Consider the following 27,977-nt stretch of genomic DNA (forward strand, 5'->3'; position numbering starts at 1 on the left):
CAGTTTGTTGGTGCTAGAATAAAATTGTATTCGTACGTTATATAAGTTTTACTTTGGGCTTGCTTTTTATAGTTTACCAAGGTTACGCTGTAATTTCCATTTTATTTGCAGTTTCGCAACATTGTGCGGGTTTTGATGCAATTTACCCAAAAACATGGTACCGATTATTTTACTAATTGCTGTGCTGCGACTGAGCCTTAACTGTATTGCAAAAATACTTGCCGAACGTGGTACTTGATTGGTTCATAACTGCCCTATAGCATCGACTGGATTAATTAATTTACAAGTGCACGGTAAATGTGGTAGTTAGTTAAAAAGCAGAGTTAAAAAATATCAAGAAATTGTTTCTGTAGTTTTTTTTAAAGACAATACATTCTGCAAACATGCCCAAGACGTATAAGCAGCATTCTACTAATGCAATTCTGCTAACAAAACAAACATTACTTATGTTGCTGTTAACTACTGCTTTTGCCTTCACTATATAGGCAATGCATTTTTGTAATATGTGAAGATCTCCGTTTGGGAACAAACGAGCAAAGAGGAAAGAGTTTTGATAAATCACATGGCGTCAAAGAAAACGCAAGCGGAAAATACGAAAGAACGCTCTTCAAACATGCGTCAAACGAACGATTGCTAATTGGGCCGCATGTCAGCGGGTAAGCCAGGGCAGAAACTTTGCCGCGAGACATATACTGTCCGATGTGCAACCATTTTATGTATGCTGCAACTTTTAATTTTTATAGTTGTATGTATACTTATTTAGCAAATTTGTTTTGTTAGTATTCTATACTGAAAACCATCAAAGTAATCCTAGCAGGAATGTCAAAAACAGGCACAAAAAGCATGTGCGCGGCTTTGAACCGGCTAGGGTACAAGACCTATGACTGGATGGAGAACTTTTGATGGTTGGGCGACGACTGGACCAGAATTATGCGGGACGGAGCGAAAACAAAAGACCTCAAGAGAATGTACAGTGATGTGGATGCGGTTACCGACACCCCGTTTAATTACTATTGGGAGGAGATTCTAACTGAATTTCCAGATGCAAAGATAGATTTTAACAGTTTCCGGCTTTGCTAAGCGTTCAACTCGTTTTATTTACTAGTCATTTTTAACAAAAAGTTGTGTTTTGCCGCATTCTGAGCTTTCTATAGCAGCACTTTTTTAAGTTTTGTAACACGTGTGCACCCTTCCCAATCATTTACCCAGACTATGAAATAACATAGGAGACAAACTTCAAGGACCGCTAATATAAAAAAAAGACCTTTCAGTTGATTTTTCTATTGGATTCCCAGCTCTCATAGTGCGTTGGGAATCAAAACCATAAAAAAAGCTTAAAATAATGACGATGGCATATAGTAATTATCCTATTGTTTTGTTATTTCATTGAAAGAACATGCGAATGCTAAAAAGTGTTCAAGGTATGGTTATAAACCCATTTTTAAATGCCTGAAAAACGCGTTTCTTGTTTACAGGTAATTCTCACAGGTAATTTCTCTTACGCGATGAAGAATTGCTGTTTCGAAGTCGGCGGAAGCAGAATGAAGGTTATGACAGTGACCTCATCTTCAGATTGATGTTGTGTCTAACCTATTCTGGGTGGAAGCTGTCGTCGTATATGTTTTACGAATGTAAGTTACGGAAATTAAATATAAAAATCGTTTTTAACTGACTTAATTACTAGGAATAGTAGAAGTACAAACAGATATCAATGGTTTTCAAGCTTGACACCAAAGTGGAAACGGAAAGTAACTACACCCTTGAAACCCATAAAATATCATTGTAAATAAATTATTGGCATTTTGTGATTGTATAATTATTCTTGGGAGCTGTTTCAAAAAATAAACTAGGCTAAAAGTACAAAGCCACTAATGTCAGGTTTTATTTTCCGAATGTTATTAAAAGTCCTTTGTTCGCTAATCGGTTATTGCAAGGTATATAATTTACAGGACTTTAACCGGCATCCGAAATTTTCGAAAGTCTACCAAACCGTAAAATCAGAACATAATTTTTGGAACGTTCGGCGCGTTTCATCAGAAATCGCTCCTTTTTCTGCCTAGGATATTTTCTGACGTTTGTCCTTTTTCGATCGACATATATTTCGCGGACAAACGGAAAACGCATTCAAAAATATTAGACATATATTTTTTAACATTTTTTTTATTTATTATTTTCGGCAATGTAATAAAAACTTGCAAGAAATTTAAAAGAAATGCCGGTATACCAAAAATAAAAATCGCGTTCGCTTCGCTCGCCAGAAGTGATCTGACTAAAAATGGTTAACAAACACTAAACTAGTTAAACGCTTTTCCTCAAAGTAGTTTCAGTACACTGTTCATTAATAGAATGGATGACGACATGTGGACTCCAATTTTAAACCAAACAAACGCTTTTTGTCGCGCTTTGCGCTAATAGTTTACTGCCTTCTGGAATGTAATTAAACACTTTTTATGCGCAATAAATGATCCGAGGCCCGCCTTATTTACAGTTGTTCAAACATTCAAATAACACTATGATTAGTTAACATTTTGTGCGGCCCGCAGAGACCTTTCTGGGGTTAGTTTTGGCCCGCGACAAGAAAAAGGTTGCCGACCCCTGGCTTAAACAATGGTAGACTACACTATAGGGGAGCAATATATAGTTGGTATTTTATTCTAATCCCGTTAACCAAACTTTTTTGGGGACAAAACGACCATTCGATCCGATCCGATACCGAATTACGTCATTAACGGTGTTCATAAGGTTTGTGTTTGCAAGAAATTTTATCAGACTATAGCCAAGTCCATTTACGAAGATATAACTATGGTAGTTCTCGATTGTAGTTACGAAGTATGCTAAGGTTTGAGAGACCGTTCAAAGTTGAAAAGCCGGGTTCGCTTAAATCACCTTACAAGACACTGGTTATTAGAATTGGTGATAGTAAACCGGAACGGTCTGGAACGGCGTGCCGGTTGAATAGTTTTTGTAGGTAGCAGGGCTGGGGAGCCACCGTAAAATAGCATTAGCTCCGGCTCCAGCTCCGGAGCCATCAGGCAATTATTAAATGGCTCCGGCTCCAGCTCCGGAGTAGTAAAACTCATATCCCTTGGCTCCGGCTCCAGCTCCGGAGCCATCAAACATACACCCAATGACTCCGGCTCCAGCTCCGGTGCCACCAGTCACTTATTCAATGGCAAGTTTTAAAAATTGCTTTTGTCTCACTAACGTTGGAGATGGAACAAAATATAATTTCTTAGCTTTAACACCACAAATTGAAAAATGGCTCCAGCTACACAAAAATAATAAAAATGGCTCCAGCTCCGGCTCCAGCTCCACAAAAATAATAAAAATGGCTCCGGCTCCGGCTCCAGCTCCACAAAAATAATAACAATGGCTCCGGCTCCGGCTCCGGCTCCAGAGAAAATGCTTAGCTCCGGGCTCCGGGCTCCAGCTCCGGCTCCGGCTCCCCAGCCCTGGTAGGTAGGCCGTTTAGTAAAAAAATGCTGTGTTGTAAGGTATTCCGCCATCTTCTTGAATGTATTTCTACTAAGATTTCAGTTTCTTTTTAGGAACTACATCAAACCAACCTGTTTTTTCTAAAGTTACTTGTTTAAAACACGATATGACACACTTTATGATGCATCTACAAAAGTTTTCAGTCTCTGCGGTAAGAAAACTATTATACCCAAACCCTGATTATTAGGCCTAGTAGTGCGATGGTCAAATTATTCAAAATGTGCAATGGCAGCGATTTTCAGGCCGTAACTTGCTTTTACCTAAGATAGTGTTTTACGTTAGGTTTTAAGTTATAAATGACGGTCGAAATTTGACCATTACTTTTACTTGGTAGTTGGTACCAGGCATCGGCTCCGATTCGTTATTAGCAAACATATCGAAATGCGATGGGCTGCCCTGCTTAAGTCAACAATTGAATCCAGTAAAAAGGGTTGCCCGTTATTTTTAAAGAAACCACAAAACCCATTCCTTAGTTTTTTACGGGTATTAAATGTTGATGAGCGATGTTTTGACACCTATCTTACGAATCTAACGAGACATGTGTCTTATACAAAATCAATTGGATTTGTAACTTCTGTGAATCTTATTGTGTTGTAGGTTCGTTTGACGTTTTTGACTAGAGTATAACATGCACACATTGATAAATAGTTCAGTTATTTATTTATCTGTTTGTATTTCTAGCTATAGTTGATTGATTTCCATCGCATTTTAACATAGAAATCTTAATACTAATATACAAAGCATATCTCAAGCTAATTGTTGTATCTGGACGACAAAATATCTCCAAAAAGATGGGGTTTAGAAAAGTTGAATTGAAACCTGTATGATTTACCATGCCACCGGTGTGTTTTATATACTGAGGTCACTATTCGTGAAAAACAAATCGTTTTGATTTAGATAAACAGCTTTAGTCGTGCGTCTTTTGTCACGACCCTGTTTAATTTACGTAGCTCAATCAATTAATATAAAACAAAAAAATACATACACAAATGTAGACTTGGCTGTAAGCTAAATTTCTGGAGCTCTACCGATTAAGTGCTTGGAAAAGGAAAGTAATTTATAATACTTGTCTAGGTAGTAAGGCGCCCGGTGGAAAAGGCAATATTTACATCGAATGTTGTCAAACAGTTGCCAAGCCCCTTTAGCAACCGTTGTTTGTTCACGTGAACTTCGGATTTCAATATTGATTAACCAAATGGCTTCACACCATTTGTCATTATTTGCTTTGTGTGTTGGTTTTCCCTTAGCTGAACAAATAATATGTTTGCTGGCTATTTAACTGTATGCGTTTAATTCAGGGAGTAGCATTTCGCAGAGTTCAACTCGAAAGGTGCTCCGGGAAGTAATGAGTTTGCATCGTAGATGTGACTAAGGCAGGGATGTCCAACCTGCGGCCCGTCTGAAATTTTTGTGCGGCCCGCTAGTCATTTTCACTTCCAAGTAGATTTTAAACCTTCAATATTAGCCTAATTAAAATGTACCAGTCAGCTATTATGGGCGCTGTAATAGTATAGGATGGGTAAATATATATATATATATATATATATATATAATTCTAAAGGCCCGTTATAACTCTAAATTGCAATACTTAATCTTGAAACGTAATAGGTTCTGCGGCCCATTAAATTATTTCAAGTGTCAATGCGGCCCACTATAATAAAATGTTGGACATTCCTGGACTAAGGTTTAACGAGTTTGAAACAAAGATGTGCATTACAGTTTAAAATCAGATGCCAACTAGGAAACATGGACATTACCTTAAAAGGTAAATTTCGTTGGAAATAGATTTTAAAAATCAAAGATAGATAGAGGCTTCTTGGCGTAAATTCAGTTTTCGGCCTAGTAACCTGGAAAACATTTCCGCTGCGCTTTTCAATTTAATTATACAGTATAATGACGCTGTGTGGTATCGAATCGGCCAGCAGTATATTTTTGCCAAACTATCGAATAGCGTTTTTAGAAAAATAAATATAAAATAAATTATGTATCAGACATCCCTAGTCTCAAGAAACAAAACCAAATGGCGCAAAAACGTCATCGAAAGATCGCCGTTGACTTTATAGCAAGAATTTATAGCAAGAGGAAATTGAGTTAAATAAATCAAAATTACCTTTATTGCTTAAAGACTGGTGGGCTATACTATAGGGGAGCCAGATAATCTGTATTTGATTCTAATACCGTTAAACAAACTTTTTTTGGGACAATACGACACAAAAGATATACGGTAACTATGGCAGTTCACTATTGTAGTTACGAAGTATGCTAAGGTTTGAGAGACCGTTGGAGTTGGATAACCGATGTCCCTTAAATCACCTTACAAAACACTGGTTATTAGAATTGGTGATAGTAAACCGGAACGGTCTGGAACGGCGTTCCGGTAAAATAGTTTTTGCAGGTAGGCCGTTTGGTAAAAAAATGGTGTTTTTTAAGGCCATTTAGCCATCTTATTAATGTATTTATACTAAGATTTCAGTTTATTTTTAGGAATTCAAACCAACCTGTTTTTCTAAGGTTACTTGTTAAAGATACGATATGACAAGCTTTGTGATGCATCTCCGAAAGTTTTCAGGGCTTTGCGGTGAGAAAACTATTATACCTTAACCCTGGTTATTAGGTCTAGTATTGCGATGGTGAAATTATTCAAAATGTTCAATGGCAGCGATTTTCAGGCCGTTACTTGCTTTTGCCTAAGAGAGTGTTTTACGTTAGGTTTTAATTTATAAATTTGACCATTACTATTACTTGGTAGTTGGCACCGGGTATCGGCTTCGATTCATTATTATCAAATATTTTGAAATGCTATAGGCTGCCCTGCTTAAGCTAATAATCGAATACAGTAAAAAGGGTTGGTCGTTATTTTTAAAGAAACCGCACAAAACCCATTCCTTAGTTTTTTACGGGTATTAAAAGTTGATGAGCGATGTTTTGGCATCTATCTTACGAATCTAACGAGACATGTGTCTTATACAAAATCAATTGGATTTGCAACTTCTGTGAGTCTTATTGTGTGGTAGATGCGTTTGACGTTCTTCACTGGAGTAGGCCTCAACATCCACACATTGCTAAATAGTTAGTGCCTCACCTGTCAACATCTGGTAAAGCAAAACGTATATTAAAGAGATGTTTATCACAAAATATATATTATTTGCCAAAGTACAGTACACATTGCACGTTTTTTGGTGCTTTAATTTAAATGGATTCCTTTAGTCCATACTCCTTCTCCTGCAAATTTTACACTTCTGAACCTAAAGCGTTATTGTTTCCAATTTCTGTTTCGTTATTCATATCAAGCGTTCAAAACAGGGAGTCGAACCGGAACCGAACCGGAACTTTATGAACCGGTTTTGGGTCAATTTTTTCCGAACCGTAACCGAACCTGAACCGGTTTATCGACCCACATTTTGAGATTTAACGCAAATTATATTGTATCTGAACCGGAACTTTATGAACCGGTTTTGAAATAACGATGTTCGAATCGGAGCTGAACCGGAACTTTTAAATTACTCCGAACCGAAACCGGAAATGAACCGGATTCCGAAAAAATCCTTGAACCCGAACCGAACCTGAACCGGAAAAGTCAAACGGTTCGACTCCCTGGTTCAAAATCATTGAATACGCGAAATGAGGCAGTGCCAAGCCGTGCCTCTCTTCAGATCACAAAAGTTCTATGTACTGCATTATGCGTGTCTTTTTTCTTTCCCAATTCTCTCGGAAAACATGATAAACGATTTAGCTAGGATTTGAGGCATGCCTCAAATGTGACGTCCCAGCTATAAAACATTTCTACATTGACTTCTTGCAGTGTAAAGGATTGTTTTTTTTTTAAATTTAACTAAAATGGAGGAAAATTTACACTTTGAATCAATCTGAAGTTAAAAAAAAAAATAAAAAAATATAACACGCAACTTTCAAAGAGATTGGTAAAAAAGGGAGTGGATGTGATTGTCATAGGCTCAGCCAGGGGGCCACAGAGGCCTTGACCCCCTAAAAATTTATAAATATTGTGTACTCTTAATAATATTTGTTTTGCAGTACCACAAACGTCGATCACAGGCATGATTGAACATCAATTGTCATGCACTGTTACGTTATAAACGATTTAATTATTATTGAATTCGCTATAGGCTACTTATTGATGTAGTTTTACTTTTTAGTCATTTTGTTTTTGCTCTCTGAATGATTTTTTGGTATTGCGCTAAAACTCAGTAAGTTGCTGCTCGAAACGGTTTGCTAGCGTATTTATTTGTGTTCGATACGCAGTTCATACAATGGCAAAAGCTAAACAACAAAAGTTTAAACTTTTTGCCCAGAACCCACCTCCCTAAATTTTTGGCTGGCTACGCTACCGGTGGCTGTGCTTTAAAAAAATCGCCTTTTATACTTTCCCTGTTTCTTGTTTTCATTTTTGTAATAAACGTGAAAACATGCCGCTAATTTTTTTATCTTTATTAGTACGATAACGTTTTTGTGATTGTTAAAGAAAAGCGTGGCTTGAAAAAAATAGTGCGTGCCTCACCACCTAGGAACGTCACCGCACGTCACTGACATTCTATATGGGGATTATATTAGATCGGAGCTGATACCCGATACCATATTATTTGTGCATTTCAGACTGTTGTGCGATACAACTTAGAGTTTTCTACTTTAAAAGGTAAATTTCGTTGGAAATAGATTTTAAAAATCAAAGATAGATAGGATTATTGGCGTAAAAATCAGTTTTCGGCCTAGTATAACCTGGGAAACATTTCCACTGCGCTTTTCAATTTAAGTATACAGTATAATAACGTTGTGTGGTATCGAATCAGACAGCGGTATTTTTTTGCCAAAATATCGGGTAGCGCTTTTAAAAAATAAGTATCATGTATCGGACATCCCTAGTCTCTCAACAAACAAACCCCATTGGCGCAAAAACGTCATTGGGAGATCGCGGTTGACGTATTAGTGTTGGCGAATTATTGGCCCTAATTACAAAGAAGTATAGAAGCGTGATGCTGTCTTGAACAATAACGAGGTCACAAGACTGTTATACTGAAATCCAAAGCACTACGTATTTTCGGGACATATCTTGTTTTTGCCGTTATTCCTTTTTGGTTTGCTATGGTGTGCTATGGGTTGCTTGGTATGCTTCTGACCGATTTTAGTCCGGAGCTTTATAGAAAAGCTAAACATCGTAGAACTTTTAAATTTTCAGACATGATGTTTAGTGGTATGTAGGTGCGTATAAAAGCTTTATGAGTCTGCACCCCTAGGGGCCTTTGCTTGGGGGGCAAAAAACCTAAATATTATGACCGAATCGTTTTAGCTCTCTGTAGTTATCGACTCCCATCTAGTTATATGTATTTATTTTAGTCAAGTAGAATTGCCTGTTAAAAACAAGTAACTTCAAAGTATATTTGTATTTGGCAGGATTATGTCAAACTTTCAGCTTGACTGAGAAAAAAGAGAAAAAAACGGATAAAATCTTCAAGGATTCCGTGCACGGAACCATCAAACTTCCGGCCAAGTTGGTTCAGATCATCGACACTCCGCAGTTCCAGAGACTTCGAAACGTCAAACAACTCGGATCCACCTACTTTGTATATCCGGGCGCTTCGCACAATCGGTTTGAGCACTCTATTGGGTAGGCAAACACGCAGTTATTTAAACACGTGTTAGGCATTTGTCTACAACAATACTTCCGTATGATGCTGCTTGACTTTCGGCGACTAGGTGTTGATAATTTTGACCTTTAAAGCTCCCTTGGGAAGTGTAATGCTTTCCCTCTCTATATTTTTTTAATAGAGCAGCAACCAAAAATCCCATTCAATGCTTGTTAAGGTGTTTTTTATCCTATACTTATGTGCATATTCGACAGAGTTACATTTTTTATAAGGAAAACACAAAAAACTGTAGTGTATTATAGTTTACGTCATTGTGATGACTAAACGTGACGCAAATCACATAATCCACTTACCTTTCTGATTAGGACGCCCCAGCTGCACCAATGGTTTGCAAGCAATGCTAAATTTGCCAAATAGTACTTTTTAAATTTCTGCTGGACACATTATTCCGTTAGAAACGAATGAGTGCAAAATTATTTTGGGTAGAACATCTCATCTCGCTGGCGAGTTCGTTGAAACGCTTCGTGCAAAGCAGAAGGAACTGAAAATCACAGATGAGGAAGTGCTGTGTGTAAAGATTGCAGGACTTTGTCACGATTTGGGTAAATAATGTCACCAAAGTTTTCCACAAACAGTGATAATATAGTCATATCCAATATACATTATTTTTTAACGATTAACATTTATAAGTAGCACGATCGTTAGCGTTTATAATACACCATTACGATGAAAACATTTCCGATGACTGTTGCAGGCCACGGACCGTTCTCTCACATGTTTGACCACCTGTTTATGCCAAGGTTTCCGGATACGAAGACTGGTAGGCAGGTTGGTCGATATAAAATATTTTTCTTGGGGATACAATGTTCCTTCATTGTTTCGCACTAACTTTACTTGGTTCTGTATATTTCCTTTCTGCATTTTCAAGTGTAGTGCTAATAAGATAGTGCAAGCAAAAGTCTAAATATACAACAAGAATATTTGTAATGTATCCTTCCTAAATAAATATAAGCCTACCCAAGAAAAGTTGACTTTTATTTTTGGTTACAATTATAAATAAAGTTATTTTGGGTAACATGTATTTGATGTTTTATTTTGAAGCATGAAGAACGTTCTTGTAACATGCTGGAATATCTGTTGAAAGAAAACCATATCGATTTGGCGGATGAAAAAGACGGTTATGATCATGAGAGAATGCTTCAAACGATTAAGACAATGATTCGGCCATCTAAAATGGAGCTTTGTATTAGAGATAGACCGATATATCGGTTTAGCGGTAATATCGGACGATATTACGCTTCTATTGACATATCGGTATTGGTAAATTTTGGCCGATATTTTACTACGAATACATGATATAGCTTTTCCTGAAAAACAAGCAAACTTTCTATTTTTTGGCAAAAAACTGTCATTTAGCATCATGCCAATTTAATGGGAAAGAGTTTAATAAATATTAGTAGAACTGAAACGTTATTCAGTTCTAATTTATTTCTAATTATTTCATTTTGATCATATTGAGGTATATAAAAAAAATCGGTATCGGTAACGGATCGGTTGGCGAATACACAAAAAAATCGGCCATCATGATCACTCCCAAAACGTGAATCTCTATATTTTGTATGATTTATATAAATAGGCTATATATATACATATATATTTAGATGTATATAGCAGAAAAAAATTATTCTGCTTGTGTAAGTTGCTACAGTTCACATATATTAAAAAAATACAGCGCAGGAGACAAAATGCTTGAATTTTTTATGCGACATGCACGCCTTACATGTGCGCACATTTTATGGCGGGAAGTGTACGCACGCCTTTAACTAATGTAAATAGTCACGTCCCCTGATAAAAAAAAAAAATTGTTGTTTCAAAGGAAGAAGAATGCAAGGACAGAAGATTCCTCTATCAAGTAAGCAAATTTGCGTTTATTACTTGTTACTCAGTTCTGAGCAGCTGTTGTAAAAACTACTTGTTACTCAGTTCTGAGCAGCTGTTGTTAGAAAGTTGTACGTATATCAACCATCTTTCTAACAAAAATATTTGCTTAGACTCTGAAACAGTGGCTTCTTGTTAAAATAAATCGCAATTTGAAGAAATTGATTGTATATAATTAAATGTAATTTTAGTTCAAATTTTAATTTGAAGAAAAAACCTAAATGCTCTAATTTTAATTCTAATCAAATTTTAAAAAGCTGTACTTAATCTATAGTTGTTCAAGTCTGATCGTTGGTAGACATTTAGTTTAGTAGACATTTAAGTGCATAACTGTAATGTCACAATAAACGGAACAGCACGTTCGTAATCTGCACACCAGTCGTACACCAAAAATTATATTAAAAATCATTCCAATAAAGCAAAAAGTCAAATCCAAAATAATTTGAATTATCTCTAGGCAACCGTGTGCTTAGAAACGACACCCTAGGGCGCCGCTGCACCGGTTGGGAACCATTGCCTTAAAATACTGTGAAGAATATAAAAGATATATATTAGTTATTTGGTAATAAACATCTATGTATAATTTAATTACCTAATTTGTGGATAGGGGGCCAACAGAAAACAAATCCAAATCAAAAAATCATTACCGGTACCGGTACTTCACTTTTTTCTCGTTGTAAACATTTTTTTATCTCAAACCTGAAAGTGCGTTTTCAATCGCCCTCTTAACCAGACTTGGACAACTAGATAATTCTAGTTTTCTAATTCATTGAATTAGAGCAAAATGCGGTTAATTCTAATTCTAATCTAATTTGTGAATTGATTGTTTGCTCTAATTCTAGTTCTAATCTAATTTGGATTTTACCAAAAATGCTACTTTGTCCAACGGCATTTTTAGTCTCTCAGTTCAAACACAGAATTTCAATTAAAATTTTCTGGTTGAAACAACTTGTATGTAATTTTTACAGGCTAAAAAGCATTAACCATTCACGTTCTTATTATGATAAATTGCGATTAAATCAAATTGGTTGTAAAAACTAAATGTGATTCTAGTTCAAATTCTAGTTGAAATTTGATTTTTTAGGAATTCGGTAATTCTAATTCTAATCTATTTTGGAAAAACTAAAATGCTCTAATTTTAATTCTAATCTAATTTTAAAAAGCTAAAATAAATCTAGTTGTCCAAGTCTGCTCTTAACAAACTGAGGTCTCAAAACTTGATTTTCACCAAGCACATAACTTTGCGCACAGATTGTTTCTAACGAAGAAAACAAGTTTGATGTTGACAAGTGGGACTACTTTGCTCGCGACTGCCACCACCTGGGAATGTGTAGCAGTTTTGACCACACCCGATTTATCCAATCGTGTCGCGTGCTTGATGTTAAGGAACCTAAAAGCAAGATGATTTGTCCCGATGAAAAGGTGTCAAAAAACATTTACATTACGAACATGAGTAGGGTTTTCATTGTGGCGTTAATAGCGAGTACTGGGGCGTACATCGCCAAATCGATTACCTGCTGGGTAATTTCGCCTAACGGTTTTTGATAAGACGCGTTCTCTGAGTTGCGCGCATGGTTTGCAAAAAAAAATGATTTGCTAAATTCGACACACGTATGGTTGGGGAAAAAGTCACATTAAACAATTTACAGACCTTTCGGTCGGTAGTTTTTTATTTACTTATTTTTAAATATTTTCTAAAGTATAATAGATTTTCACCTGATAAACTAGGCAGGATCAGTTATTGTGATATCCACGTGCAATTGCCTTTTCCATGATTCTGAGTGGTGATGTCGTTCATCAGCAACGCTTGTTTATATTTAGTGTTCCGTATTACAAGCAAATGCTTTGCTGATGCTATGCAGCGTCTTTTGACGTATCTTTCTACTAGCTCAGTTCCTCCAAAAGCAGGCTTCTTGCGGGTTTCAAACATGATAGTTGTCAGAGTTCGTTCGACGACTTTTTTTGTCCATTAGATATGCGGAAAATTAGAGTTCGTTTTACGGTTGTTTAACTGGAGACTTTATCTCAGTATTAAAGGTTTTTTTTTACTTAATCCTCTTTTGATTGATTTTTGACACGTGTGATAGTAACGATTTTACCTACTGGATTTTATACTGTTTTTTTAAAGTGGTTTGAATTTATCCCCAACCAAACTTGTGTAAAACTGATGTTTTCATGTGTGTTTCAGGAAGTTAAAAAGTCGTAAGGGCACAGTTTGTTTAAGATTTGGCTTTGGTGACCCCGAAGAAACTTTATGGACCGCAATGGCCTGTTCACCAAGACTAGCTGGAAATTATTAGTAGGATTTATTTTGGTGACTGTCGGTGAAATTTGAAAGACAATTTCGGTTCTTAAAACACACTGTATGTGTGTATGCTTCGACGGAAATAATAGCGTCGTTTTATGAGCACTTGTTTATTCGTAGGAATGCAAGAACGTGTACGAAATGTTTCACACTCGAAGTGCTTTGCATCGCAGAGCATATCAGCATAAGGTGGCAACAGCCGTGGATGCAATGTAAGTTAAGCCCATATTTGAAAACAAACGTTCGTTTTGACAGGTTCACTAGCGACCGATAAAAAACTTTTAGAATATTTTTTTTTACCAAGATCGGTAAATAAACACGCCATGGTTAACGATTTTTTTGATATAACAAAACCTAGACTTTCATGGTGCAATACCCACGTAATCAAACCGCAGTCCAGTGTATTTTTCTACGTATTAAAGTTTTGAAATATTAAAGCATATATTTCAACCGAGATTCATGCTATCTTTGCAATTTGAACACCTCTTCCATATTTAGTCTCGTAGCTTAAAGAACATTTGGATTCGATGACTTGTTTGTGGTTGCAGTTTACAAATAGGATAAACTCCAATAAGAGTTAATACTGAACTTTCGAACGCATGCAGGATCTGTGATGCGATGGTTTTGGCAGACGAGCATATTTTGATTGGAGGATGGAAAATGTCCGAAATCATTGAACATCCAGATGCTTTTACACGATTTGACGACGGGGTGGGTATAGACTAAAGAGCAGTGGTTGTTAACCTTTGCAAACCCGCCGACCCTTAAATTATCCTGCAAACGTTTGTTCAACCACAAATGAAAGTTTTCGGGGATAACGCCCAAAATCTACGTCAAACGTGACGTCATAAATCAATTAATTATAAAAACCAGCCTTGGCACATGCTTGAAATAATGATATTTGTAGTGTAACATTTTAGAAATTGCGGTTTACAGAGTTTATTACATATAGTTTCTTTTGATGAGGAGGGGGCAAGACCTGAACCCATCATTAATTTTAATTTATTTTAACACCAACGTTAAAAATAGCTTCAAGTAGACCGTGCTCTAATAATTCAGTGGCCTTTTCTGCCGAACCCTTGAAACGGCTTCGTCAAATCACAGAGTTTTGATTGAACCCAGGTAAAAAACCACTGCTATAATGTAACATTTACCAATGTGCTTGTATTTGTACATAAACGTGTTATTACAATGTACAGTACGTTATTATTTTTAGGGGTTTTGGCTCTTTGCTCAAATTTAAAATTGAAGTAATTCTATTCGTGAGCGATTCCAAGAAATCTCTTAAAAGACCAAATAAATATTGTGCCAACTTAAGCAACATTGCTGCAATTTGTTTTGCGTTCTGGAAATGTCATGGGGGTAATAATAAATCTCGCAAATTAATTTTGCTGTCGAAATCCATTTCCTTCAAACTGAAATGTTTGCCTACTGAAGTGTCATGTGCTAATATTCCTAACTATTTTAACAGATATTCAACCGGATCCTGTACCCTCAATCCGATGACACAATTCCAGAAGAAGCGACAAAACTGCTAAAACGAGTTTTAGACCGCGATCTCTATCGCCAGGTTGATTCGATTAAGCTGCCACTTAAAAAGGTACATTCATCCCCGTTAGTGATGTCCGATACATTTTATTCTGGTAGCGATTCCCGATATTTTACGGTAGACAACAAAAATCTCATTTTGATACGATACCAAAATGCTGAAAAAAAGTCATAATATTTTTAAAATGCTGAAAAGAAAGTCGTAGTATTTTTAGATTCTAGGGAAGGGCTAGCAAACCAGTTATACCTCAATAGTTATTTGAAATGAAATGTCTTTATAATATCGCTCGTAAATGTTTTTTTGCTCGGTTGATTGTAATGAACTGTATTATTTAAATAACTGAGAAAATCAAACTTTTTCTCCAAATTAAAAAAAATTATATTACATTCAAATAAAATATACCATCCATGATTTTGTAGAAAGCATAAAAAAGATAAGCCAAATAGAATAAATTATAACCGGCAAAGACATCGAGACTCCGTTTGGTGATAAACAATAATTAAGAGATCAAAAATAAGATAAAAATAAGCAGATAAAAAACGGCTATTTAAAGTATTAGGCCTAAATGCAAAACGAATAATTGGAAATAGGCGATTGGGCTATTTAATTATTTTATGTATGTATTCCAAGGCTAGATATGCTTGAACAACGTACCCACAAATTTCGATTGTCAAATGTCGTAGAGTTTAATTGTAGTAATTATCGAAAGTACCGAGTTTTTTTTTTCATGCTTTTTTTTAATTAAAAAGTTGCCCAAATAACAGGTTTTAAGTAACGATGATAGCCGCTCAGTGTATATCTTTCGATGTAACCTATCATGCATTTCCACTTATTTAAATAGAACCTCGCCAAAGAAGATGAGGACAAACTGAAAAATCTTGAAACAGATATAAAGAATCACATGGAGGAAACCAATAAAAAGCTAAAATCACATTTTCAAATTGCAGTAAATATTTTATATATGTTGTTCTTTTTTATTTGTTAAGATTGTGTTTTACACCATTTTAAAAAGGTTGATGAACGAAATGACATCATCATGACTTAACAATCGAATAAACTTCAAACTACTATTTTTCGCAAAAGCTACTACAGTGACTTTTTGGCAGAAAGCCAGTTTTGACTTTGGAGCTGGCAAGAGCAACCCATGCGAGAAAATGTGGTTCTTCAGCAAGAAAGACATCAACGAGCCAAAGCGAATCTCGCTTAAAGAAGAATCTTGGATGCTCCCCGAAACATTTAAGGTTATTTTGAAGCTAATAAAATAGATGGCTGTTTTCTATTAAGTTTATTTTATCTTGCCAGCGCTCTTTTTAGTGCACAATTGTGACGTGGAATGTTTTTCGTCAGGTTTTTGTTTCCATTGACCGACTGTAAGTTCGGAGGGGGCATGAAAGTTTTTAGAGATTACGTCCTACAGTTGCTTCAAACATGACATCATAAAAGAGTTAATGGATATACTGATGCTGCCAGGCTTTGTTTCAATTGTAAAATTGTTCTTCCGGTCAAATTTTAATAAACACCAACGTTTCAACCACCTATTCGGGCAATCTTCTTCAGGGCCACATAATTACAACTGTATAGCCGAAAATATATATACTATTAGGCAAACAATAAAGGAACAACATAATGGACCACGTTCTAAACCACGAGGCGAGAAAAGCGATGGTAGTCTACATCTCGAGTCACAACGCACGAACATTCAAAGTCGATGTTATGGCTTCGGCTGGTCGCCTGACTGGCATCCCGCTTGTTCTTTTCTTCTAGTATTGAATGAACGCCCTGTTTCATCGTGTTTTGAGACTCAAGAAGTATAGACTACCATCGCCTTTTCTTGCACCTTCGTACCATTTTCTGTGCAATATAGCGGGCTTAGGAAAGCTTCAGCCTCGTTTTTTTCGCATTGTCCGGTTAACGGGTGTTTTAAAACTAGGTCCATTGTGTTTCTTCTTTATTGTTTGTCTAGTGCAGGGGTCGGGAACCTATATAGCTCGCGAGCCATATGTGGCTCTTTTTATGACGACATATGGCTTTTTTTATGAAGGAATCCGTCTCGCAGATAAATCTAAGCTATCATTTCACAGCATGATCTGAATAAAATTGCAAGCGGCTACGACCGCTTTCCTAACTTTATATTTCATTTTTATATTTTTCGATGGTAGAAAATTTTCGCTTCCCGCGAATCTCTTTATAGTCAAAAGCCTTATTCTTTTAACGGAACTCCGTAATCAAAGTTGTGCAAACTTACCTGATTTTTTTATTGCATATTATGCTTTGTCCTTTAAATGAGAACAAAATAAACGACCCTGTTCAATTTACTAGTTTTGCCAACATATAACTAGATGTTAAAAATTATTATATAGCTCCCATGGAAATACAACCAAGAATATTTGACTTTTATGGCTCCCCTAGCTAAAAAGGTTCCCGACCCCTGGTCTAGTATATATATATGTTTTCGCCTATAGTTGCAATTGTATTGCCCTGAAGAAGAATAGGTGATTAAAACGTTGCTATAACGTTCGTTATATGCGCCCCGGTCTATGCGCAGAACGCTATATGAGGATTCTTGCAGCGAAACGCGTCTCCTATTTCAGCCTCTTAAGCAACCACACACAGTTTGAATTTATAACTTGTTGTTGAACTGAAGAAAGAATCAACGAAGCTGGCACGATACGGGAAGGAGACGGTTTCTATACAAAAGGCAATATGTCAAAAACAATTAACTCGTGGTACAGTTTCAAATATTATGCTCACCAACTATTTGGGAAACCGGGAGAATGTGAAGCAAACAGCGTCAGTACATAACATTTCAAACGCCTAAATAAACAAGCAATTTAACAAACAATGCTTCATTATGACGTCACACGCATAAACTTACCAAGAGCTAAGGCAAATGCAGTCAACAAAGAGCAAATTTACACTCTTTTAAAGTTCACAAGAAAAGGCACTGCAAAACAAGAGCAGCGTAAATACTACATAAAGGATGTTATTATATACACAAGGCAAATAATGCTGGGGGAACTGACTACTTGTGTCATCGTAGAAACTTTAGCAAAGGTTACATTTACAAAATATAGACATATTACCAGGGCTGCAAACCCATATTATTCACAACGCAACTCACCAAGAATAATCTTCCGAGTGACAAATTCGTCCTGTTACACGAAAAACAGCAATACAAACTTACGCCACGACAGTCAGGCGATAATGAAAGACCGCATGTATCCAGGGCTGCCACTCTCAAAATTAAAAAACACTAGATTGTTATCGCGACAACATATTGCCATTTTATGTTGATTTAACATCTCCCGACGTTTAAGCAATGTAAAAACAGACTATTTTTCAAGTCTGTGTGCCATAATTGCGTTATTAAAGCTACTATTTGCTAAATATACACAACAAAAGCTCATGAATATTAAGGAACTTACTTAAAAAAATGTAGCAACAGTGGTTTTGAGTTTGGCAGTATTATTCTGTTATGCCTAACACTGTCTTTCTGCAGTACATTAAACGCCACTTGTGTTTGGTTGTTTAAACTTTATATAGCAAGCTTGGCATATTGCTGTGTATCTATCAGTCTTGTCCGGTTTCAGCCAGGCTTTAAATTGTCATTATTCAACTAATTCACGGTAAAACAGGCGATAAAAACTTTTTTTTCGTGGTGGAGTTACGTCACACTCCGACTATGATATCAATTGAACTGTAAAGTGCAATAAAAGGGCCCGACCTAGTTCACAATCGCTAAGTTTGGGTTTGGGCCCCGGGGGCAGTTCTATTCACTATAAATGAGTATAACTAACCCTGGGGGTCCTAGCCAGAGATTGCCAAAAATTCCTCCCTAGAGGTCGACTTTTTGAAAAAAGAATTTTTAATTTGCCGGCTAATTTATCAGCTTTACCTATATACCCTACCTAGACCTACTCCTTCCCCTCACTCCCCTCTTCTTCCTTTAGCACCTTTGGTTGTCAAGCGGTGATTAAATAGGTACAGTGCAGCACTACAGCTGTACAAACTTCTAAATATAGTCTGCTGCCCGACACTAACAGTAATCAGTATAGAAACTTGTTATTAACAAGCATCGAGCCATCGACAATCACCAAACATGATCACGCTTTTACATTTGATTCAATTCACCATTTTTAACAATGGAAGCCGGGAAATAACTCAAAGTTTATTACTCCATTTCAAGGTTATAAAAACCACTAGATTCTCCAAGAAAACCACTAGACCACTAGATTATTTCAAAAACCACTAGATCTAGTGGAAAACCACTAGGAGCGGCAGCCCTGCATGTATCAAAAAGTTAGTTCACAACGGTACAGCACCAATGTCTCATAGAAATCGGTAATTACTGGCAAATAAGATGTAACAGTTGCTACTTTAATAAAATTTTGCCGTAAGAACAATTTACAACTGGAATAAAACAGTTAATCTTCAAAACGCCTGTTGTTTTTAGCGAACGTGTGAAAATATGCAAGTATAAGTTAAGGCTTAGCGCACTAAATGCAAAAAAGCGTTTATTTTATTCAAATTTCACATTTTTTATTCGAAGGAATAGGCGACGCATTGGGTACAAAAACACATAAAAATATAATGCCATTAAATAGTCTAATGTAAAATTATTTTTTCTGTTGTAGTAGGAATGTCCGATAATATCGCATCGGTGCCGATTCCCGATGCCAAGTGGAAGTATCGGTAACCGTCCGATACTAAGTTATCAAAAATAGTAAATTAACAACAGAAGATAATATTTAAACCTCTCCTCTCTGATGTTGCAAATTTTGGCATCATAACCTGGAAAAGATTACCTTTACACATTTCATTTTTATACATTTTGTTTGTTTGAGCATACTACTGACGTCATTGGTTGCGGATCGGATCCCGGTAATTTTTATCTGAAATATCGAATATCGGTATCGGATAAAAATATCAAGTATCGGACGAGGTCACACGGTCAACATGCCTTTTGGACTGAAAAGGTTTCCTTATAATAGCCCACAACATGCTACAAAATGCGATAGGTTCGCGCAAAGCGCTATTTACGTAGTATAAAAAGATCGTTTGTGGTGGGTCATGGCCTGGTGTCCCCCTGAATTCACCTTGTTAGGTGGGCCCGGTAAAACGAACTAAATCAAAACAGAAGTTAGGTCTACATCGAAAGTAGACATATTTATCGTGGACGCCTTTGAGGTTAAAAAAAGCTATTTAGGCAAAGAATGACGTCTGTGTTTAACAATCCCTTTTAATGAGTTGAACAAGTTCTCATATTGTACAGTCAGTTCTAATTTACAAAGCGTCCGTTTGCCATTCTTTTCAAACTGATAAACACCGTAATAGCTGCGTTGACTCTCCGGATTTAAAATACGTAAAACATCAACGCGAACTGATCTTTGTAAGTTGTTTTTATAGGTTGATTAGGTTGTTTATAGGCGATTGTTTGTTGTATGCCTAAACAGCGACATATTTATTTTGCGTCTTGAGAAGGAATTCGAAATCCGGGTGTTCAGCACGGATTCATCTAAAGACAAAGATGAGGAGATAAAGGATGCATTCGAGAAATGGAGGAAAGCGAACAAAGCGTTTATTGACAGAGTTACTGGGGAAACAAAAACTCTGTTCAGTAAAATGTTGGTAATGTGTTATCAATATCTTTGTAGGATAAAAAACAAATTGTAAATGCCCAGCGTTCCAAAACGAAACTATATAGTCAAAGCAATATGTGGATAGAGTTTAAATCGTTTAAAAAATCAAAATACTTCAGTAAAAATCACATAAGATTGTTTAATGTGTTAAACGGTTTTTCTCGTCTATGTCTCGTTATATTTAACTATTGTTAGAACCAGTGGTGGGATTCAGCCGGTTCGCACCGGTTCTAACGAACTCGGGAAAATTAAAGAGATCAGCGAACCGGTTAGCAGCATTACTGGTTAATGTCAATCGATTTTTGCATCTTATCTGATACACCGATTTTTAAGATCCAAGTAGTTAACGTGTTTTTTTTTCAAAATGTGCAATGCTCAAGCTCGCACGTAAAATAGTGTTAATTTTTTATAATTGTAATAATTTTCCTTTGTGGTGGTTTGTCTGAAAATTGCATTGTTGCGTCATAAGTACAAGCCATGAGACGGATGTTACTTTTTAGCGTGGCTGTTAGCAGTGATGGGATTTAGCCGGTTCCAATATTTCGCTGGAACCTGGGGTTGCATCCTGTTCAATTATTTGCCGAAAATATGACTTTTTGTAACAGAACCGTCTGAAAAATATGACTTTTATGATAGAACGGGCTGACAAAAACATTGAATCCCACCACTGGTTAGAACCTGTATTGCTTTAGGCTTGATTTTTACACCTAATCATGGTTGCGCTGTAATTTGTATCCTCATTGCGGTTTAGCCAAATTGTGCCGCTTGATATGAAATAAATGCTTTGGGGTGGCCTGCCTTCAAAAAACAAATATAATTTTTGTAATAAAGCATACCTTTCAGAAGAGGTCAAGAGTTAAGTACTACTTGTAAAGTAAACCCTAGTAATTGCTAACTGGTCGTAAAAAAAACGAAAGCGTCCAATAACCACACTTACCAAGTTTCTTGGGTATAACGCAGTTATCCACAAATCCATCGTCAAATTTTTTTGTCTTGTGGAATGCAATTGGTGTTTGAATATACGTCTTTATTACGCATTTGTCTGCATTGCAATAATACGTTGATTTACCCTCTCCAACAACGTATGGATTAATCATTGTTATTCAAGTATATAGTGATTGTTATAATTTACAGGTTAATAAACAGAGACAACAATACCAAGGAATTGATATGCTATTTTTTAGAATAAAATAAATGATAAAACCAGCGTTAAACTAATATAATTCTGCTCAGAAAACAAACATTACTTCGGTAAGTGCAATGTTAACTACTGTCGTTGTCATTTAATGTAGAAAAGTATGGCAATGCATTCATGTAATCTGTGAAAATTGGTTTCATGAGAAGTATTCTATTCCCACTAGTTTCCATGCAAGGTTAGTTTGCTCTCCGTTTTCGAACAAGGCGAAACAGACAGGAAAGAGTTTAGAAAAATCACACGGCGTAAAGGAAACGCAAGAAAATTTAATAAAAGGCGCTTTGTGTGTATGGACTTCAACCTAACGTTGTAAAATAGGCTGCGCGTGTCAGCGGGTAAGCCAGAGCAGTAATTTTGCCATGATAAATATAGCCTACTGGTCTGTGTACAACCAAATTATGTCTGTCGTCGTTTATCACTATACACTTTTTAGCAAATTTTGATTCACTATTTTAGTATTCCAAAACTGAAAACCATGAAAGTAATACTAGCAGAGATGAAAGTAATCCTAGCAGACATAAGAGTAATCCTAGCTTCTCTGGGAGAAGCTACTGCCTTTTTCAGTCGTAGGGTACAAATGGCCAGGTGTTTCCCACCTTTACCTGGCCTATAAAATAAAAACTCTGTCCAATTCTAGACCTGTTTCAAAGTTCCAAAGTTGACTCAAGTTTGCATCAACGTATCGCCCGCCAACACGTGTAATTTCCTAAACACGTGCAAGGCCGCAAAACTTATAACCAACGGTCGCAGTTTGTGCAACTCTGTTTAAATCCGTGCTTCGCAACCAGTGAGCCACGAAGCCATGTCAGGTTTGCCGCGGCGTTACTGTAGGTGTTAAGGCTACTTTTTAATAATCAGTGAATTAACACGAAAATGTTACATCAATGTAGGCATTTTGACATTATGCAAGAATCCAGGTGTAACTTTCTGAACCTTCCTTGATATTTAAAACGTTTTTTAAAACCTAGGTTACGTTTAAATCAAATTTTACAAAAACTCTTTTTTTGAAACTGTAAAAACTCAACTCTAGAAAAAATATATACAGCAACCTAATTATTTTTGAACTTCACAACAAAATGTAAAAAGAGATTATCCAGACGGTCCAAAATCATTAAAATATCATTGCAATAGTAGCCTATTATTGGCATTTTGTGATTATTTAAATTAATCTAAACTAATTTTGCTGTGCTTGTCAAAAAAAAAAAAAAATTAGACAAAAAAGTGCAAAGCCCAATTGTCAGGTTTAATTTTTCAAATATGCTATTTAAATCCCTCAATGTTCTTTTATCAGCTAAGGAAAAATGCCAAGGAGAATAGCTTACGTTGCCTATTGTCGGTCGACATAGACCTATAGGCTATATCTCAGGTATGCCGCCGAGCTCTTTTGGTGTGCCGCAAGTGATAAAAGGTTGTGGAGCACTGGTTTAAATCAACGTATTTCCAATAGGTCAAAATTATTTCAAAAAAATACTTTAAGGTAAAGACTTGTCAAAATTGTAATGTTGTCACTCAAAATTTCTCATTTTTAGTTCAAAAAATAATCGCGTTACTAATACCGTTTAGTGTGCTATTTGCCACTATATGAAAAAAAGCGGCTTACAGATCAAACAAACGCCAGCAAAACTATGGGTAATATTTACCAAACAATGTTTTAGAGCAGAAAGTTTGAAATAAAGTCACCTTACAAGAAACACATGATTGCACCAAGGTAATATAAGGCTTAAGTATGAACGATATAAATTAATCCTACTATTATTTGTTTGCAGGAACTTAATACTGTTTTGTTGCGAAGTGTCAGTTTTTTTACAAAAGTTACAGTTTGGAGTGTTTATTTATTTCTTGTAGCTGTGTTCAGCAAAGAATTCACAAAAACATTAAAGTGCAGAAATGAAAAAAAAACAGACAGGTAGCGCAATGGCACATTTCGAAACAGGCTCTATCGAGAATAAGACCTATGACTGTGTGAAAAATTTTCACGATAATCTGAGCGACTACAGATAAATTTTGAGATCAACCACGTGAATTCAGTAACAGACAACCCTTCCCTATTATTTTCATGGACTTGTTTACAGAAAACACAGCAGCAAGTTAATTCAAATTTTTCCACGATTTAAAACAGTTTGTTGGTGCTAGAATAAAATTGTATTCGTACGTTATATAAGTTTTACTTTGGGCTTGCTTTTTATAGTTTACCAAGGTTACGCTGTAATTTCCATTTTATTTGCAGTTTCGCAACATTGTGCGGGTTTTGATGCAATTTACCCAAAAACATGGTACCGATTATTTTACTAATTGCTGTGCTGCGACTGAGCCTTAACTGTATTGCAAAAATACTTGCCGAACGTGGTACTTGATTGGTTCATAACTGCCCTATAGCATCGACTGGATTAATTAATTTACAAGTGCACGGTAAATGTGGTAGTTAGTTAAAAAGCAGAGTTAAAAAATATCAAGAAATTGTTTCTGTAGTTTTTTTTAAAGACAATACATTCTGCAAACATGCCCAAGACGTATAAGCAGCATTCTACTAATGCAATTCTGCTAACAAAACAAACATTACTTATGTTGCTGTTAACTACTGCTTTTGCCTTCACTATATAGGCAATGCATTTTTGTAATATGTGAAGATCTCCGTTTGGGAACAAACGAGCAAAGAGGAAAGAGTTTTGATAAATCACATGGCGTCAAAGAAAACGCAAGCGGAAAATACGAAAGAACGCTCTTCAAACATGCGTCAAACGAACGATTGCTAATTGGGCCGCATGTCAGCGGGTAAGCCAGGGCAGAAACTTTGCCGCGAGACATATACTGTCCGATGTGCAACCATTTTATGTATGCTGCAACTTTTAATTTTTATAGTTGTATGTATACTTATTTAGCAAATTTGTTTTGTTAGTATTCTATACTGAAAACCATCAAAGTAATCCTAGCAGGAATGTCAAAAACAGGCACAAAAAGCATGTGCGCGGCTTTGAACCGGCTAGGGTACAAGACCTATGACTGGATGGAGAACTTTTGATGGTTGGGCGACGACTGGACCAGAATTATGCGGGACGGAGCGAAAACAAAAGACCTCAAGAGAATGTACAGTGATGTGGATGCGGTTACCGACACCCCGTTTAATTACTATTGGGAGGAGATTCTAACTGAATTTCCAGATGCAAAGATAGATTTTAACAGTTTCCGGCTTTGCTAAGCGTTCAACTCGTTTTATTTACTAGTCATTTTTAACAAAAAGTTGTGTTTTGCCGCATTCTGAGCTTTCTATAGCAGCACTTTTTAAGTTTTGTAACACGTGTGGAGCCTTCCCAATCAATTGCCCAGACTATGAAATAACATAGGAGACAAACTTCAAGGACCGCCAATATTTTTAAAGAGTTAAAAAAAGACCTTTCAGTTGATTTTCCTATTGGATTTCCATCGCCAAACTCTCATAGTGCGTTGGGAAAGTATAAAAAAAGCTTAAAATAATGACGATGGCATATAGTAATTATCCTATGGTTTTGTTATTCCATTGAAAGAACATGCGAATGCTAAAAAGTGTTCAAGGTATGGTTATAAACCCATTTTTAAATGCCTGAAAAACGCGTTTCTGGTTTACAGGTAATTCTCACTGTACGCGATGAAGAATTGCTGTTTCGAAGTCGGCGGAAGCAGAACGAAGGTTATGACAGTGACCTCATCTTCAGATTGATGTTGTTTCTAACCTATTCTGGGTGGAAGCTGTCGTCGTATATGTTTTACGAATGTAAGTTACGGAAATAAAATATAAAAATCGTTTTTAACTGACTTAATTACTAGGAATAGTAGAAGTACAAACAGATATCAATGGTTTTCCAGCTTGACACCAAAGTGGAAACGGAGAGTAACTATACCCTTGAAACCCATAAAATGTCATTGTAAATAAATTATTGGCATTTTGTGATTGTATAATTATTCCCGGGAGCTGTTTCAAAAAATAAATTAGGCTAAAAGTACAAAGCCACTAATGTCAGGTTTTATTTTCTGAATGTTATTAAAAGTCCTTTGTTCGCTAATCGGTTATTGCAAGGTATACAATTTACAGGACTTTAACCGGCATCCGAAATTTTCGAATGTCTACCAAACCGTAAAATCAGAAGATAATTTTTGGCACGTTCGGCGCAGAAATCGCTCCTTTTTCTGCCTAGGATATTTTCTGACGTTTGTCCTTTTTCGATCGACATATATTTCGCGGACAAACGGAAAACGCATTCAAAAATATTAGACATCTATTTTTTAACATTTTTTTATTTTTTATTTTCGGCAATGTAATAAAAACTTGCAAGAAATTTAAAAGAAATGCCGGTATACCAAAAATAAAAATCGCGTTCGCTTCGCTCGCCAGAAGTGACTAAAAATGGTTAACAAACACTAAACTAGTTAAACGCTTTTTCTCAAAGTAGTTTCAGTACACTGTTCATTAATAGTATGGATGACGACATGTGGACTCCGATTTTAAACCAAACAAACGCTTTTTTGTCGCGCTTTGCGCTAATAGTTTACTGCCTTACAAGACACTGGTTATTAGAATTGGTGATAGTAAACCGGAACGGTCTGGAACGGCGTGCCGGTTGAATAGTTTTTGTAGGTAGGCCGTTTAGTAAAAAAATGCTGTGTTTTAAGGTATTCCGCCATCTTCTTGAATGTATTTCTACTAAGATTTCAGTTTCTTTTTAGGAACTACATCAAACCAACCTGTTTTTTCTAAAGTTACTTGTTTAAAACACGATATGACACACTTTATGATGCATCTACAAAAGTTTTCAGTCTCTGCGGTAAGAAAACTATTATACCCAAACCCTGATTATTAGGTCTAGTAGTGAGATGGTCAAATTATTCAAAATGTGCAATGGCAGCGATTTTCAGGCCGTAACTTGCTTTTACCTAAGATAGTGTTTTACGTTAGGTTTTAATTTATAAATTTGACCATTACTTTCACTTGGTAGTTGGTACCAGGCATCGGCTCCGATTCGTTATTAGCAAACATGTCGAAATGCGATGGGCTGCCCTGCTTAAGTTAACAATTGAATCCAGTAAAAAGGGTTGGCCGCTATTTTTAAAGAAACCACAAAACCCATTCCTTAGTTTTTTACGGTAATTAAAAGTTGATGAGCGATGTTTTGGCATCTATCTTACGAATCTAACGAGACATGTGTCTTATACAAAATCAATTGGATTTGTAACTTCTGTGAATCTTATTGTGTTGTAGGTTCGTTTGACGTTTTTGACTAGAGTATAACATGCACACATTGATAAATAGTTCAGTTATTTATTTATCTGTTTGTATTTCTAGCTATAGTTGATTGGTTTCCATCGCATTTTAACATAGAAATCTTAATACTAATATACAAAGCATATCTCAAGCTAATTGTTGTATTTGGACGACAAAATATCTCCAAAAAGATGGGGTTTAGAAAAGTTGAATTGAAACCTGTTTGATTTACCATGCCACCGGTATGTTTAAATACTGAGATCACTATTCGTGAAAATTAAATCGTTTTGATTTAGATAAACAGTTTTAGTCTTGCGTATTTTGTCACGACCCTGTTTAATTTACGGAGCTCAATCAATTAATATATAAAAAAAACAAATACATACACAAATGTAGACTTGGCTGTAAGCTAAATTTCTGGAGCTCTACCGATTAAGTGCTTGGAAAAGGAAAGTAATTTATAATACTTGTCTAGGTAGTAAGGCGCCCGGTGGAAAAGGCAGTATTTGCATCGAATGTTGTCAAACAGTTGCAAAGCCCCTTTAGCAACCGTTGTTTGTTCACGTGAACTTCGTACTTCAATATTGATTAACCAAATGGCTTCACACCATTTGTCATTATTTGCTTTGTGTGTTGGTTTTCCCTTAGCTGAATAAATAATATGTTTGCTGCCTATTTAACTGTATGCGTTTAATTCAGGGAGCAGCATTTCGCAGAGTTCAACTCGAAAGGTGCTCCGGGAAGTAATGAGTTTGCATCGTAGATGTGACTAAGGCAGGGATGTCCAACCTGCGGCCCGCGGGCCACATTGCGGCCCGTCTGAAATTTTTGTGCGGCCCGCTAGTCATTTTCACTTCCAAGTAGATTTTAAACCTTCAATATTAGCCTAATTAAAATGTACCAGTCAGCTATTAGGGGCGCTGTAATAGTATAGGATGGGTAAATAATATATATATATATATATAATTCTAAAGGCCCGTTATAACTCTAAATTGCAATACTTAATCTTGAAACGTAATAGGT

At 36.2% G+C, this 27,977-nt stretch overlaps 1 protein-coding gene across 1 annotated transcript; it reads left to right on the forward strand.

Moving 5' to 3' along the window:
* Positions 1-930: 930 nt before the first annotated feature.
* LOC146133425 (deoxynucleoside triphosphate triphosphohydrolase SAMHD1-like) lies at positions 931-27,727 on the forward strand. Its single transcript, XM_083397740.1, has 13 exons — positions 931-1,063; positions 8,902-9,115; positions 9,582-9,697; positions 9,850-9,910; positions 10,190-10,415; positions 10,972-11,007; positions 12,285-12,455; positions 13,459-13,550; positions 13,944-14,049; positions 14,810-14,938; positions 15,994-16,128; positions 25,325-25,469; positions 27,654-27,727. Exons 1-13 carry the CDS (start codon positions 931-933, stop codon positions 27,725-27,727), a joined length of 1,638 nt encoding a protein of 545 aa, XP_083253866.1.
* Positions 27,728-27,977: the final 250 nt, after the last annotated feature.

This window comes from Ascidiella aspersa, chromosome 9 (genome assembly GCF_963924565.1).
Source record: "Ascidiella aspersa chromosome 9, kaAscAspe10.2, whole genome shotgun sequence".
Taxonomy (NCBI): Eukaryota; Metazoa; Chordata; class Ascidiacea; order Phlebobranchia; family Ascidiidae; genus Ascidiella; species Ascidiella aspersa.